Here is a 14,751-nt window from a genome sequence, read left to right as displayed (position 1 = left end):
TCCCTATAAATCCCTGCAATTGGGTTTCTGCCTTCTCTATTTTACGTGTACTCACAAATCAAAGAGCAACTTTAAACTTAAAAGTAGAAGTTAATATTCCCATTGGATTCTGTGCTGAACTCTGGCTTTTGGAAGTGATTCCTTCACCTCCAATTCCATCCATATCCAAATCAATCACAGTCCCTTGATCCTTTCTTTTTTTTTTTTTTTTTTTTTTGAGACAGAGTCTCACTCTGTTGCCCAGGCTAGAGTGCCATGGCATCAACCTAGCTCACAGCAACCTCAAACTCCTGGGCTCAAGTAATCTTCCTGCCTTGGCCTCCCAAGTAGCTGGGACCATGCGCCACCATGCCCGGCTAATTTTTCTATATATATTTTTAGCTGTCCATATAATTTCTTTCTATTTTTAGTAGAGACGGGGTCTCGTTCTTGCACAGGCTGGTCTCGAACTCCTGAGCTCAAACAATCTGCCCGCCTCAGCCTCCCAGAGTGCTGGGATTACAGGCGTGAGCCACCGCGCCCGGCCAAGAAATGTTTCTTGAGTAAGAAAAACTCAATTCAGAAAAACCAGTGTGAGAAATAGCACAATAGTGGTGATAGGCATATTTTCATAAGCCATTCTTGGAAGGTAGATGCCATAAATAAACTACTTTGCTCAAGTTTGAATTAGCTGTTTCCTTCAAACTTGCTTAATTTATACTATCTGTGAATAACACGGATATAACAGATACATGCCAGAACATACCAAGACAGAGATGGGCCTTGATCAATAACTACATGTCAGAGTAACTCTGAAATGAAATATATGCATATTGCTCTCTGAGTAGATTCTAGACTTCCCTTTTATATCCAGAAAGTAAGACTTCCTAAAGTTCCAAAAGGTCAGTGCTGTGGACCAAACCGTATCCCCCCAAGAATTCACATGTTCAAGCCCTACCATCTATGTGATGGTTTCTGGAGATTGGGCCTTTGGGAGGAAATAAGGTTTATGAGGTCAAAAGAAGAGGGCCCTAATGATTAGATTAGTGCCCCTGTAAAAAGAGACATTAGAGAGTTTGGGTCCCCTCTCTTTTTTTCCTCCACGGGAGGATGTAGTCAGGAGGTGGCCATTCGCAAGCCAGGAAGAAAGCTTTCATTAGGACCTAACCAGGCTGGCACTCTGATCTTAGACTTTCAGTCTGCAGAACCGTAAGAAAATAAATTGCTGTTGTTTAAGCCACCTACTCTATGCTATTGTGTTATGGCAACCCAAGCTGATTAAGACAGCAAGTTTATTTCCACTCTTACTATTTAAAAGATTGATACAAAATCGTATACATGGGGACTGTATCTAGTCCTTTGGCTATTTTAATATTTTGTAGTCATCAAGTGCTGTATTTTTTAAACTGGGAATTGTAAAATCATTTTTTTAAAAGGTTCCAACTAACATTTAAAAAAACAGTCTGCATTCTGTGCCTCATGCCTGTAATAACAGCACTTTAAGAGGCCGAGGCAGGTGGATTGCTTGAGGCCAGGAGTTCGTGACCAGTCTGAACAACACAGCAAAACCTTGTCTCTACAAAAAATGGAAAAATTAGCCAGGTGTGGTGACGTGCACCTGTAGACCCAGCTTCTTTGGATATTGAGGCAGGAGAATCACTTAAGCCCAGGAATTTGAGGTTGTAGTGAGCTATGATGATGCCACTGCACTCTAGCCCAGGCAACAGTTTTCAAAATCATCCTACATAAACTATTCTCCAATAATGAGAAGGATGGAATTCTCCCCAACACGTTCTACCAAGCCAATATAACATTGATACCAAAACCAGTAAAGGACGCAACAAAAATAGAGAACTACAGACCAATTTCTCTCATGAATATAGATGCAAAAATTTTCAATAAAATACTAGCAAATCGAATCCAAGTACTTATCAAAAAAATAATCCACCACGATCAAGTGGGCTTCATCCCAGAGATACAGGGGTGGTTCAACATACGTAAATCTATAAAGGTAATTCACCACATAAATAGAAGCAAAAACAAAAACCATATGATACTCTCATTAGATGCAGAAAAAGCATTTGACAAAATTCAACACCCTTTTATGATAAAAACGCTTAACAAAATAGGCATTGATGGAACCTACCTAAAAATGATATGAGCCATATATGACAAACACAGAGCCAACATCATTCTGAATGGGGAAAAACTGAAAGCACTCCCACTTAGAACTGGAACCAGACAGGGCTGCCCACTGTCCCCATTACTTTTCAACATAGTATTGGAAGACCTTGCGAGAGCTATCAGGCAAGAGAGCAGAATCAAGGGAGTCCAAATAGGGAAGGAAGAGATCAAACTCTCACTTTTTGCTGATGATATGATGTTATATCTGGAAAACCCCCAGGATTCAACCATGAGACTCCTGGAATTGATTAACAAATATAGCAAAGTCTCAGGCTACAAAATTAATATACACAAATCAGAGGCATTTATATATGCCAATAACAGTCAATCGGAAAACCAAATTAAAGACTCAATACCCTTCAAAATAGCAACAAACAAAATAAAATATCTAGGTATATACCTAACTAAAGAGGTAAAGGACCTCTATAAGGAAAACTATGAAACACTGAGAAAAGAAATAGCAGAACTTGCAAATAGATGGAAAAATATACCATGCTCGTGGATCGGAAGAATCAACATTGTTAAAATCTCTATACTACCCAAAGTGATCTACAGATTCAATGCAATCCCTATTAAATTACCAACATCATTCTTTACAGACGTAGAGAAAATAATTATACACTTTGTATGGAATCAAAGAAGACCCCGTATAGCAAAAGCAATTTTAAGCAACAAAAACAAAATGGGAGGTTTTAATTTGCCAGACCTCAAACTATACTACAAGGCCGTGGTTCTTAAAACAGCCTGGTACTGGCACAAGTACAGGGACACAGACCAGTGGAACACAACAGAAAATCCAAATATAGAACCATCCTCATATAGTCACCTAATTTTTGACAAAGCAGGAAAGAATATACTCTGGGGACAAGAATCCCTATTCAATAAATGGTGCTGGGAGAATTGGTTAGCCACTTGTAGAAGACTGAAACATGACCCAGAGCTTTCACCTCTCACAAAAATCAAATCACGGTGGATAACAGACTTAAATCTTAGGCGTGATACAATCAGAATTCTAGAAGAAAATGTAGGAAAGACTCTTACAGACATTGGCCTAGGCAAAGAATTTATGAAGAAGACCCCCAAGGCAATCACAGCAGCAACAAAAATAAATGAATGGGACATGATTAAATTAAAAAGCTTCTGCACAGCCAAAGAAACAGTCACAAGAATAAACAGACCACCTACAGAACGGGAAAAATTTTTTGCATACTACACATCAGATAAAGGACTGATAACAAGAATCTATTTAGAACTCAGGAAAATCAGCAAGAAAAAATCAAGCAACCCTATCAAAAAGTGGGCAAATGACATGAATAGAAACTTCTCGAAAGAAGATATAAGAATGGCTAACATATGAAAAAAATGCTCAACATCCCTAATCATCAGAGAAATGCAAATCAAAACCACAATGAGATATCACTTAACCCCAATGAGAATGGCCTTTATCAAAAAAACCCAAAACAACACATGTTGGCGTGGGTGTGGAGAGACAGGAACACTAATACACTGCTGGTGGGACTGCAAACTAGTGCAACCCCTGTGGAAAGCATTATGGAGGTATCTTAAACAGATTCAAGTAGACCTGCCATTTGACCCAGCAATCCCATTACTGGGCATATACCTAAAGGAAAAAAGGTCATTCTGTAACAAAGACACATGTACCCGAATGTTTATAGCAGCACAATTCACAATAGCAAAGATGTGGAAACAACCCAAATGCCCATCAATACATGATTGGATTAGTAAGCTGTGGTATATGTGTGCCATGGAATATTACTCAGCTATAAGGAATAATGAAGATATGACATCTCTATGGTTCTCCTGGAGAGAGCTGGAACCCATTATATTAAGTATCCCAAGAATGGAAAAACAAGCATCACGTGTACTCACCAGAAAATTGGTTTCCCCGAACATCACCTAAATACACATCTGGGAACGACACCAATCGGATATCAGACTGAGGTGGGGGGTGGGGGAGGGGATGGGGGTATGCCTACACAATGAGTGCATTGCACACCTTTGGGGAATGGTAACGCTTGAAGGTGCTGACTCGGGAAGGGGGGGTGGGGAAGGGAGGGATAGATACCTACATGATGGTGCAACACGCACTACCTGGGGAACAGACACGCCTGGAGCTCTGACTTGGGGGGGAAGGCAGTACATGGGCAATGTATGTAACCTGCAATTCTGTATCCCCCATAACAACAAGATGAAAAAAAAAAAAAAAAAAAAAAAAGAATCAAGAATCACCCATCAAAACAAAAAAATCAAAAACAAACCAAAAAAGAGAAAAGAAAAAAAAAATCAGGGGACAAATGTTACTTTGTTAATGTTTTGTTTTAAAAATATATGTATGTATGTTATGTAAGTAATTTTTGGTATATGTATATACTTGCCATTTGGTGATGTAAAATATTTTTGATATGAGTCATATCCAAATTTCAAAAGCCACAGATACAGTGGGCTTTATTACATTTTTATTAATTGTTACACCTGGAGCTTTAATAAAATAAATCTATTTTCAGAACCTAGGCTAATCTTTAAGACTAGCCACCACCTAAGAAGCATTCTGCTTAGCTGACAGCAGAGATTTCTTAAGGTTGAGAGTCATGTAGTTAATTACAAGATCAATAAACTCTAGCAAAATACATTGCTTCGTTGGTATTTCAATATACACATGCTGGAGACGAGGATGATGAGATTGAAAGCAGAATAGTGTCTCTACACATACATGACAATCTTTCAGCTACCTGTATCCCACTACAACAGCAAATGACTATCCACAACACAGATAAAACTAAAGAAGAGGAAACGGAAGAGAATCTTTAAATGAGGTAAACTTTCAGATTTCATTACCAATTTCCCATAAAGCATACTATCCACACACCTAAAATTCTCAGGCGATTCTAATTGATATAAGGACCTCAATGAGCAGATTCTCTAACATATTACTGTATTTTCAGAAAACAGAGAAGAATACACAGAAGCGATGCATATCTCCAGGTGCAATGTCTACATAATAGGGCATGAAAAACCCCTGGGAGAATAATGCTTTGTTTACCAAAAACAGAAATAGTAAAAATGTATTACTACAGTAACATATATTACCAAAATTAGGGGTTGAGAGAAGGAAGTAGTCTATAGGAGGTTAAGCAATTCTTCACACATACTAGTGTTTCCAGATGCATTAGAAATATTTTACCAGTAGGAAATCACGCGCCACCACTGTACACATCATTCCAAAATTGAAACCAAATTTTATTCTCCTTTTGCATTACTGATGCTATTCCAAAGTCCAAAAAAGTATTTGGACCAAAACTTGAGAAATCAACTACAAAATAGAAGAGAAGGAAATTATATGGGCCTTCCAGTGTACAGAGGGAAATACTGGATCTAGCAAAGAATGTCCTACGCTTCCCTACTAAAACCCATAGAATTTTCTAGAGGATATAAAAAAAAATGATCTAGCATCTAACCTTTTAATCTAGTTGAAGGGCTATATAACATACAAACTAATTGTCATTCCTCTTCTCAAAATTCTCTGGTAGTACCGATTTCATTCAAAATAAAATCCAAACCCTCAGTAATATCTATGAGGCTCCCTATGACCTGAACCTACATCTATAACTTCATTACCTATCACTTTCTGTGTCACGTACTCTGCAATGGCCAAAAACTGCATGAAAAAATGCACAACGTCACTACTTTTCACAAAAATACAATTTAAAAATCACAATGATTTGTTTATATTTATCTTCCTCACTACACTAGAGCAGGCCATCTTATTATTCTTGTCTATATCTCTAGTGTCTTACACAGTTCCCAGTCCCTTATAATAGGTACTCAATAAATATTTTTCAAAAAAAAAAAAAAAGAAAGAAGAAAATAAAAGGATTCACAATGTCAGGTTTAGTGGAGGATGCTGAAACAATAGCAAATCTCACATTTTTGGTGGGAATGTAAATTGGTAAAACCATCTTGGAAAAGTGTTTGGCAACAGCTACTAAATCTAAACATACTTACACCTGATGGTGCAGCAATTTCACCCCAGATATAAAACCCAAAGAAATTAGTACTTATATTTATCAAAGGACATAAACAAGAATGTATACAACAGTTTTAGTCATAATAGCACCAAACTAGAAACAACCCAGAGAAGAATGGGTTAATAAACTGTGGTTCTATACAGACAATGTAACACTTCAAAGCAATAAAAAAGAATGCTATATACAACATGGGTGAATATAATAAAAATAATATTGAGAGAAAGAAGCCAGACACAAAAGTGTATACAAGATAATTCCATTAATATAAAGCTCAAAAACAATTTATGGTGATAGAAGTAGAATAGTGATTACCTTTATGTGTTGGTTGGTTTGTTCTAAGCTAGAGGCATTAAATGGTAAAGAGCATGAGGGAGACTTCCAGGTGCTGAAAGTGTTCTATACCTTAATCTAGGTGGTTGTTACATAAGTGTATAGACATGTATAAATTCATAGAGCTGTACATTTAAGACTGGTGTACTTTACAGTAAAGTTATATAAAAACTTTATATTTTCAAAAGATATATACACTTAAAATGTATATACAAAATGTACATTAAGTTATAAATGAATATACTGCACCTACTCCTCTGGAAACTCTTTGGCTCTGTCAGGCCTTCATTTACTTTATTATGTTTTTTACTGATTCAAAGAAAAGAGAAGTGGGTACTAAGTAGGTAATTTATGCTAAAGTAATTGCTTACCTTTAACAAAGGGCAGTTGCTAAGGTTGGGATAGGAGAGTGGAAAATTAACCCCAAGAAGGAAATCCTTGTTTCTCAGATATCTCTGCTGGCTCTCCCCTTCTGGCTCTCCCCACGAGCGCAGCTGATGGAGCCTGTAGGAGGCTTTCAGAGACAGGAAAAGAGCTAACCATCTGAAACAAACCATAGCAGACATGCTTATTCAGTGCTCCATGGAGGTTTGAGGGTCATTCACAGCAGCGAGGAACCATCCAAGGGTTGTCTCTCATTAACACAACTTATTTATAAATCTTCGTCACTTTAGAAACAGTCTTTCCTACTTTCAGATAAAGCTGATTTATACTTTTATACCAAATTCTTTGGCATGACGTGGTTTGTTCATATGAAAACTAAAATCCTCCAAAAAGCTCCTCTCAGTATTAAAGAATATTCATCCGAACCACAAAAAATCCATATCATAAAACATCTTCATGGCTGGGTGCGGTGGCCCATGCCTATAAGCCTAGCACTCTGGGAGGCTGAGGTCAGGAGTTCGAGACCAGCCTGAACAAGAGGGAGACTCCATCTCTACTAAAAAATAGAAAGAAATTATCTGGCCAACTAAAAGAACATATATAGAAAAAATTAGCCGGGCATGGTGGTGCATGCCTGTAGGCCCAACTACTTGGGAGGCTGAGGCAGGAGGATTGCTCAAGCCCAGGAGTTTGAGGTTGCTGTGAGCTAGGCTGACGCCACAGCACTCTAGCCCGGGCAACAGAGCGAGACTCTTAAAAAAAAAAAAAAACAAAAACCTTCATATTAAGGGGAGAGCCATTCCCAATGACATAAATACAAAATAATACATCAGTGAAATCCATTATGCCAAAGAATAAGAACACAGAACTAAATTTCTCAGAACACTTGAAGGAAGCTATGCTGCCACCACCACTAACTAAATGAATCACTAGCCACTGTTTGCACTATAGGAGCAAGTAAAACATAAGAGACTAACTAGAAATGAGAAGATTTTAAAATCTTCTAGTAGCATATGGAAGAAAAGTCTAAATAGTTTCATGGTATATCATGAAGAATCATGTAATTGTTAAATGATCAAAAGAAAATTATAATTCCCTTATAAATAACAAATTTTATTCTTTTTATCCAGCTCTACCTATGACTAAGCATTATTCATAACAATAGAAAAAGAATGAGGCCGGGCAGGGTGGCTCACACTTCTAATCCTAGCACTTTGGGAGGCCAAGGTGGGTGGATCATTTGAGCTCAGGAGTTCGAGACCAGCCTGAGAAAGAGAGACACCCCCGTCTCTACCAAAAAAATAGAAAGAAATTAGTTGGACAACTAAACATATATAGAAAAAATTAGCTGGGCATGGTGGCGCATGCCTGTAGCCCCAGCTACTCGGGAGGCTGAGGCAGTAGGATCGCTTGAGCCCAGGAGAACGAGGTTGCTGTGAGCTAGGCTGATGCCACCGCACTCTAACCCTGGCAACAAAGACTCTTGTCTCAAAAAAAAAAAAAAAAAAAAAGAATGAGAGGCTCTCTAAGATGATAAAATATTCCACAGTATTCAACCTTTGTCCTAGTTTATTCCTACTGTTCTCTTATCAAACAATAGGCAAACTTCTTACCTGGCCAAAAGTCCCTGAAGCATGAGGTTTGCCATTTCTGCTGGAGATACATCAATAAATCGAAGGAAAGAGAAACAGCTTTCTTCATTAATCCCTGGAGTATCAAAGGACAATTTAAAACCCAATAGCAAACTAAGAGACTATACTCAACTAAAACCTGCTGAACGGCTGAATTTTGACTTAAGAATCAAAAGATATTCTAAAGGTTCTGATCTAGCCACTTCGTTGGAAGTTAGAGTGTCATATCTTTGTATTATAATCACAGGTATAAGAGGCAAGTCTACGAGATACGGCACATAGGCCAGACTGGAGAAGGCTCATCAGTTAACTTTGGGATTTTGGGAAACTTGGCTAAATGCCTTTTCTTTTTATCATGCTACGAAAAAGAAAAGGACAGGACATGGCATAGCGAGGTGGCTCACACCTATAATCCTAGCACTCTGGGAGGCCGAGGCAGGAGGATTGCTTGATGTCAAGAATTTGAGATGAGCCTAAGCAAAAGTGAGACCCAATCTCTACTAAAAATAGAAAAAATTAGCCAGGCGTGGTGGCACATGCCTGTAGTTTCAGCTGCTTGGGAGGCTGAGGCAGGAGGATTGCCTAAGCACAGGAGTTTGAGGTTGCTGTGAGCTAGGCTGACACCACTGCACTCTGGCCTGGGCAAAAGGAGACTCTGTCTCAAAAAAAAATAAAAAAAAGAGTCTAGCATTGACTTTGGCAAGAAATTCTTAAATAAAGATGGAAGGTCAATATAACCATTTTCTACTCTTTCTGTTATAGCCACAAATCATAGAGCCTATACAGAAAAACACAACTAATTTACTTAAACCTTATCAATATTTTATAAAGGCCTAGCATATAGGCAAAACTACTACTGATTTCAAAGCAGTCACTCAGCCAAAGAAAGAGCACCCTGGTAAAATCCTGACATACCTTCCTTCCCAAAGATCAAAACACCTACCTTTTCTGTGAAAGAGAGACTGTTGGATGTAGTCTGGTGCAAACGGAGAAAGAAGAACTCTTAACCACCTGTGAATTAAGTAAATAAAATAAATCCAAATCCAAATATACATAATAGGAAGTTAATTAGATTGGGGGTTCCAAATTAAGGAGAATCTTTTCGTTTTGAAAATGTTTCTACTTTTAATAAGTTTCTTGCCATATTACCAGATAAAAATCATGGCACAAATATCAAAAAGTACAAATTACCTAATGAAAGTGTAAGAAGATAATACAAGTTCAAAGTAGTCCCATTTTATTTCAGAAAATCATAAATTCTAGCACTGTAAGTTATCACATACTTTACTAAACAAAAAGTACTATAGCTCTGGCCTTTTATCCCTGCTCATCCACTTAAATATTAACCTGGAGCTATCACAGAGAACTCACAAAGTAAAATCCAAGAAATGTGTTTCAATTTCAGTTTCATTAAGCTAAATATTGTTGACAATTATTCTTATAACACAGTTTATACTGTTCCTCTACAGAAGGAGATTTCTAAAACCATGTTTCTCAAATATTGGTGTGCAGAAAAATCCTCTGGGAGCTTATTATAAAATGCAGAAGCCAGGGCCACCCTAATTCAGAGGTGTACAATGGACCGCACACCTGTTTTCTGAGTGGAAGTAGTCTCTAGCATATCAGCTAGGGCCTTTAAGGTCATCTAGTTGAAGCCGTATTAGTGCTCAAATTTCTACAAAAAGATCACACAATAATAATTGTCCACCCTATGCTTAAATGCCTCATTGTTGGGGAACTCTTACTCTCTATTAAGCCATAAAACACCAAATTAAAAAAACACTCAGGTTTGGCCAGGCCCGGTGGCTCACACCTGTAATCCTAGCACTCTGGGAGGCCGAGGAGGAAAGATCGCTTGAACTCAGGAGTTCGAGACCAGCCTGAGCAAAAGGAAACCCCATTTCTACTAAAAATAGAAACAAAAAATTAGCCAGTCAACTAAAAATAGAAACAAAAAATTAGCTGGGCATGGTGGCTCGTGCCTGTAGTCCCAGCTACTTGGGAGGTTGAGGCAGGAGGATCACTTGAGCCCAGGAGTTTGAGTTTGCTGTGAGTTAGCCTGATGCCAAGGCACTCACTCTAGCCCAGGCAACAAAGCCAGACTCTATCTCAAAAAAAAAAAAAAAAAAAAAAAAAAAAAACCACTCAGGTTAAACAGATATTATGACTTGCTTACCTGTCTCGTGAATGATTGAAGACCCTGATCCGTCCATGACGGTAGATAAACTTTGAAATCTGGTATGGCTTTAGGGAAATATGAAACGGAGACCAAGTTTCTTGCCGTTCAAATAACTCTGGGTGATTACATACCTAGGAGGAAGGGAAACAGTAAGAGAACATTTTTATGTGTAGATATTACTCTATGCAATAATGGGGGATCCCAAATGCCAAATGTTTACCTCTGAGAATGTATACTTTCCCATTTCCCACTCTTTTTAATGGGTTTTATTTGGCATCAAGACTAAAGCCTTTTTCTTGAAGTGGGATAATAAGGACAACTTCAAGGCAGCTGACTTAAGTTCTTACCTTCCTAAACTGCATGACCAGATTCATCAGGCTGCTGGTGGTGTTCTGTGCTTGCTGGGTAGAGCCCATAGAAGACTGCAATAAATCCTCAATAGAAATTTTGTTCTTTAGTGCTTGATATAACAGTTTCTGTCGGCTGGTCAGTTGGCAGTACATGAGAATCTCAATCTAAAAATCAGTAAGAACACTTATAATTGGAAAAATAGGTTGTAAGAAAATTCAGTATCATCTTAAAGTTGGAAACACATACAAACCAGATTATGATTGACTAAATAAGACACATACATGAACTATCTCTATAAACCTGTGATGTGTTGATCATTACCCAGAAAAAATGTTCCTTCCTTGGCCTTCTTCTCTTGTCACTCACTCTACATGCTCTCCCTGGGGAATGTCTTCCACTTCAAGTAGCACCAATGCTCTCCTCCCATATTACCACCTTAGCCACAATGGTCTGAATAATGTTTGCCAAAACATACTACATATTTTAATATGACTCTACCTTTGCTCATTCATCCTGTGCCTAGCACCCTGTGTGCACCGTATTTTGCTAGTACATGTCAAGTCATCATTCAAGACCTAGATCACATGTCATCTCTGCTTTACTGTCTTCTCTAACCTTCCCTAACTATATGAGATTAGAAACATTAAATGATAGTTAAGAAATGTATACCATGTACACTGGTTAAGAACAACCATACTACATTTTCTGATCACCTATTTACCACTAAACAACAAAAATTATGACACTGCTATCATTTTATAAGCCCTTTCTAATATAAATGCCTGAAGGATTCACTTTTTTTTTTTTTTTTGAGACAGAGTCTTACTCTGTTGCCCAGGCTAGAGTGCTGTGGCGTCAGCCTAGCTCACAGCAAACTCAAACTCCTGGGCTCAAGCAATCCTCCTGCCTCAGCCTCTGAAGTAGCTGGGAGTACAGGCATGTGCCACCATGCCCGGCTAATTTTTTCTATATGTATTTTTAGTTGTCCACCTAATTTATTTCTATATTTTAGTAGAGATGGGGTCTCTCTCTTACTCAGGCTGGTCTTGAACTACTGAACTCAAGCAATCCTCCCACGTCAGCCTCCCAGAGTGCTAGGATTACAGGCATGAGCCACCGCGCCTGGCCAGGATTCACTTTTTTAATAAGGTATTTTCCTCCTATGACACTGCTAATACACTTCTCAGCTAAAATCAGCCAGTTTGACAAAATATCTGTCAAAATTTTTAGAAAAAGGGATAAAATGTAGGTACAGTTCTTGTCCTGTCTTAAGAAGGTATAGATAGAATGCCTGACTTAGTGATTTTCTGACATTATGATGGGTTTATCCACATGTAGGTCAAGGAGCTCCTGGTAACTTAGGATGGGATTAGAGCTTCTACTGAGTAAGTATGGATTCTGCATAATCATAAAGTCAAAAAATCTTAAGTCATAGTAAATCATAGTAATCATAGAAAATCAAAGTAAGCTGGGGACCATCTACCGTGTTGCCAGCATTAAATATTAATATATTTTCAACTTAACCATATTTTCAATTTACAATGGGCTTTATTGGGACACAGCTTCATTATAAGTCAAGAAGCGCCTGTATATCCCTACCACAACCTTCCAGAGTTACTAATTTCAAAATGATAGACCTTTCTGGCATGGTAAAGGGAGAACCTGGGAAATTATCAAGATATTATCAAGAACCTGGAAAGACGCATTTTAGGCAGAGAGTAGAATCAAGAGGAACAGGTGGGATCTATGGAAGATGGGGAAAACCCCCAAACAACTGGAAACTGGGGAAGAAAAATATAGGAAGGATTCACAGGAGATAATAGAAAATTACGAAGTCTGATAAGGATCCTGCCCCCACCCAATTTTACCAGCCAGTAAAAAATCACTGGCTTTGTAGTAGGAAAAATGCTACAACGCGAAGCACATTAAACTTCTACATCTAACTCTCAGATTGCAGAAATACAAGAGACAGAGTAACATGTTAGGCAATACCATGATCATGCATTTAGCAAAATCTAGCATGTGGGAAACTACAGGACAAAAAACTCTGTTTCTTCAACAAAGAATTATAAGGTAGAAAAAAGAATGAAGGAACTGAAAGATACTTAAGAGACATATCGCCCAAATGCTATGTTTGGACCTTGCTAATATCTTGATTTCAACAAACTAATTCTTTAAAAAGGACATACACACACAAACACAAAGACAAATGGAGATATTTGAGCACTGACTAGATATGTGACGTTATCATGGAGCTGTCTTTTTTAGTAGGGGTGATAATGGCATATGGTTATGTAGTTTTTAAAAGGACCAACTCTTTTAGAAATACATATGAAAATATTTATAAGTGAATTAAAAGACATCTGGGATTTGCTTTAGAATAATCTAGACAGGTAGGGGTGGCTATGACTCATTGTTGACACTGTATAATGGAATACAAGAGGGTTCATTACACTATTGTTTTTACTTTTGTAAGATTTCAAATTCTCCCATTAAAAAAGTATAAAACAAAAAGAAGGGAGGAAATGTTACTTTCCTTGATAATTTGCCTCATTTTTATTTTTTTTGGAGACAGAGTCTCGCTCTGTTGCCCAGACTGCAGTACCATGGCATCAGCGTAGCTCACAGCAACCTCAAACTCCTGGGCTTAAGCGATCCCACTGCCTCAGCCTCCCGAGTAGCTGGGACTACAGGCATGCGCCACCATGCCCGGCTAATTTTTTCTATATATGTTTAGTTGTCTAGCTAATTTCTTTCTATTTTTAGTAGAGGTGGGGTCTCGCTCTTGCCCAGGCTGGTCTCAAACTCCTGAGCTCAAACGATCCTCCTGCCTCGGCCTCCCAGAGTGCTAGGATTACAAGCGTGGATTATAAGCGTGAGCCACTGCACCCGGCCGTATTTGTCTCATTTTAAGTTCTCTTTGATCCACTCAAGTTTAAAAGTCTTCACTCAAACATTCGAATTACCCTTCCACTAAACATATATCAAAAAATTTCCCAAACCTTGAAACCCTAAGTTGGTGCCTACTGAGGCTTAAACTCATGAGGTCTTCTTTGCTTACCTTGTCAGACAATTCATTTTCCACATCTTTCTTGATTCTCCTCAGCATAAATGGCTTCAAGATCATGTGTAAGCGAGAGAGTTGATCTGAAATGCCAGGAGGCCCCCCAAAATAATATATTATACTGATTTAACGCAACCAATCAAAACAAATACTATGCTCATCTCTCACTAAACCCTTCAAACACCTTTTAGCTCAATGATTCCCTAAAAGTAGAATGGAACTTTTTCCCCAAGTAGAAAACCAAGGAGTTTTAATTTTCTGTAATATCTTGTTATAGTCGATTGGTTAAATGGATCAGGCTCTATTTTCATTAGAATTCACTTTTACAAGTTTTTATGAACGCTTTTTTAAATCAATAATAGGGATCTCATATAAGTCTAATGAAAACTATCTGGAACGCTCAGTATTCCCTAAAAATTATCTTTCAAGGAATGTCAGCATATTAACAACTTACAGTATATAATCACTTAAGGACTTTTATATCAATAAGTAGATGTCACCTCATGTCTATGTAATAAACACCCCAGATGCTCTTAAAATCAGGCAGATATAATTCAATAAAGTAAAAAGTATTGATAAACAAGGCTAAATACAATCTAAGCA

The 14,751-nt window shown here is 38.0% G+C and overlaps 1 protein-coding gene across 1 annotated transcript in view; it reads right to left on the bottom strand.

Moving 5' to 3' along the window:
- The window catches only part of INO80 (INO80 complex ATPase subunit), a 120,666-nt gene that overhangs the window by 54,259 nt on the left and 51,656 nt on the right, over window positions 1-14,751 (bottom strand). The window contains exons 19-24 of the mRNA XM_069484573.1: window positions 14,146-14,231; window positions 11,081-11,248; window positions 10,731-10,864; window positions 9,498-9,565; window positions 8,537-8,630; window positions 6,911-7,082 (exon numbers count right to left, since the gene is read on the bottom strand). Coding sequence (XP_069340674.1) covers window positions 6,911-7,082; window positions 8,537-8,630; window positions 9,498-9,565; window positions 10,731-10,864; window positions 11,081-11,248; window positions 14,146-14,231 — 722 coding nt within the window. The remainder of the gene's footprint in view (window positions 1-6,910; window positions 7,083-8,536; window positions 8,631-9,497; window positions 9,566-10,730; window positions 10,865-11,080; window positions 11,249-14,145; window positions 14,232-14,751) is intronic.

Source organism: Eulemur rufifrons, chromosome 2 (assembly GCF_041146395.1).
Source record: "Eulemur rufifrons isolate Redbay chromosome 2, OSU_ERuf_1, whole genome shotgun sequence".
In the NCBI taxonomy this organism is placed as follows: Eukaryota; Metazoa; Chordata; class Mammalia; order Primates; family Lemuridae; genus Eulemur; species Eulemur rufifrons.
The sequence above is the reverse complement of the archived record's forward strand: the minus strand, read 5'-3'. Positions and strand labels throughout refer to the sequence as shown.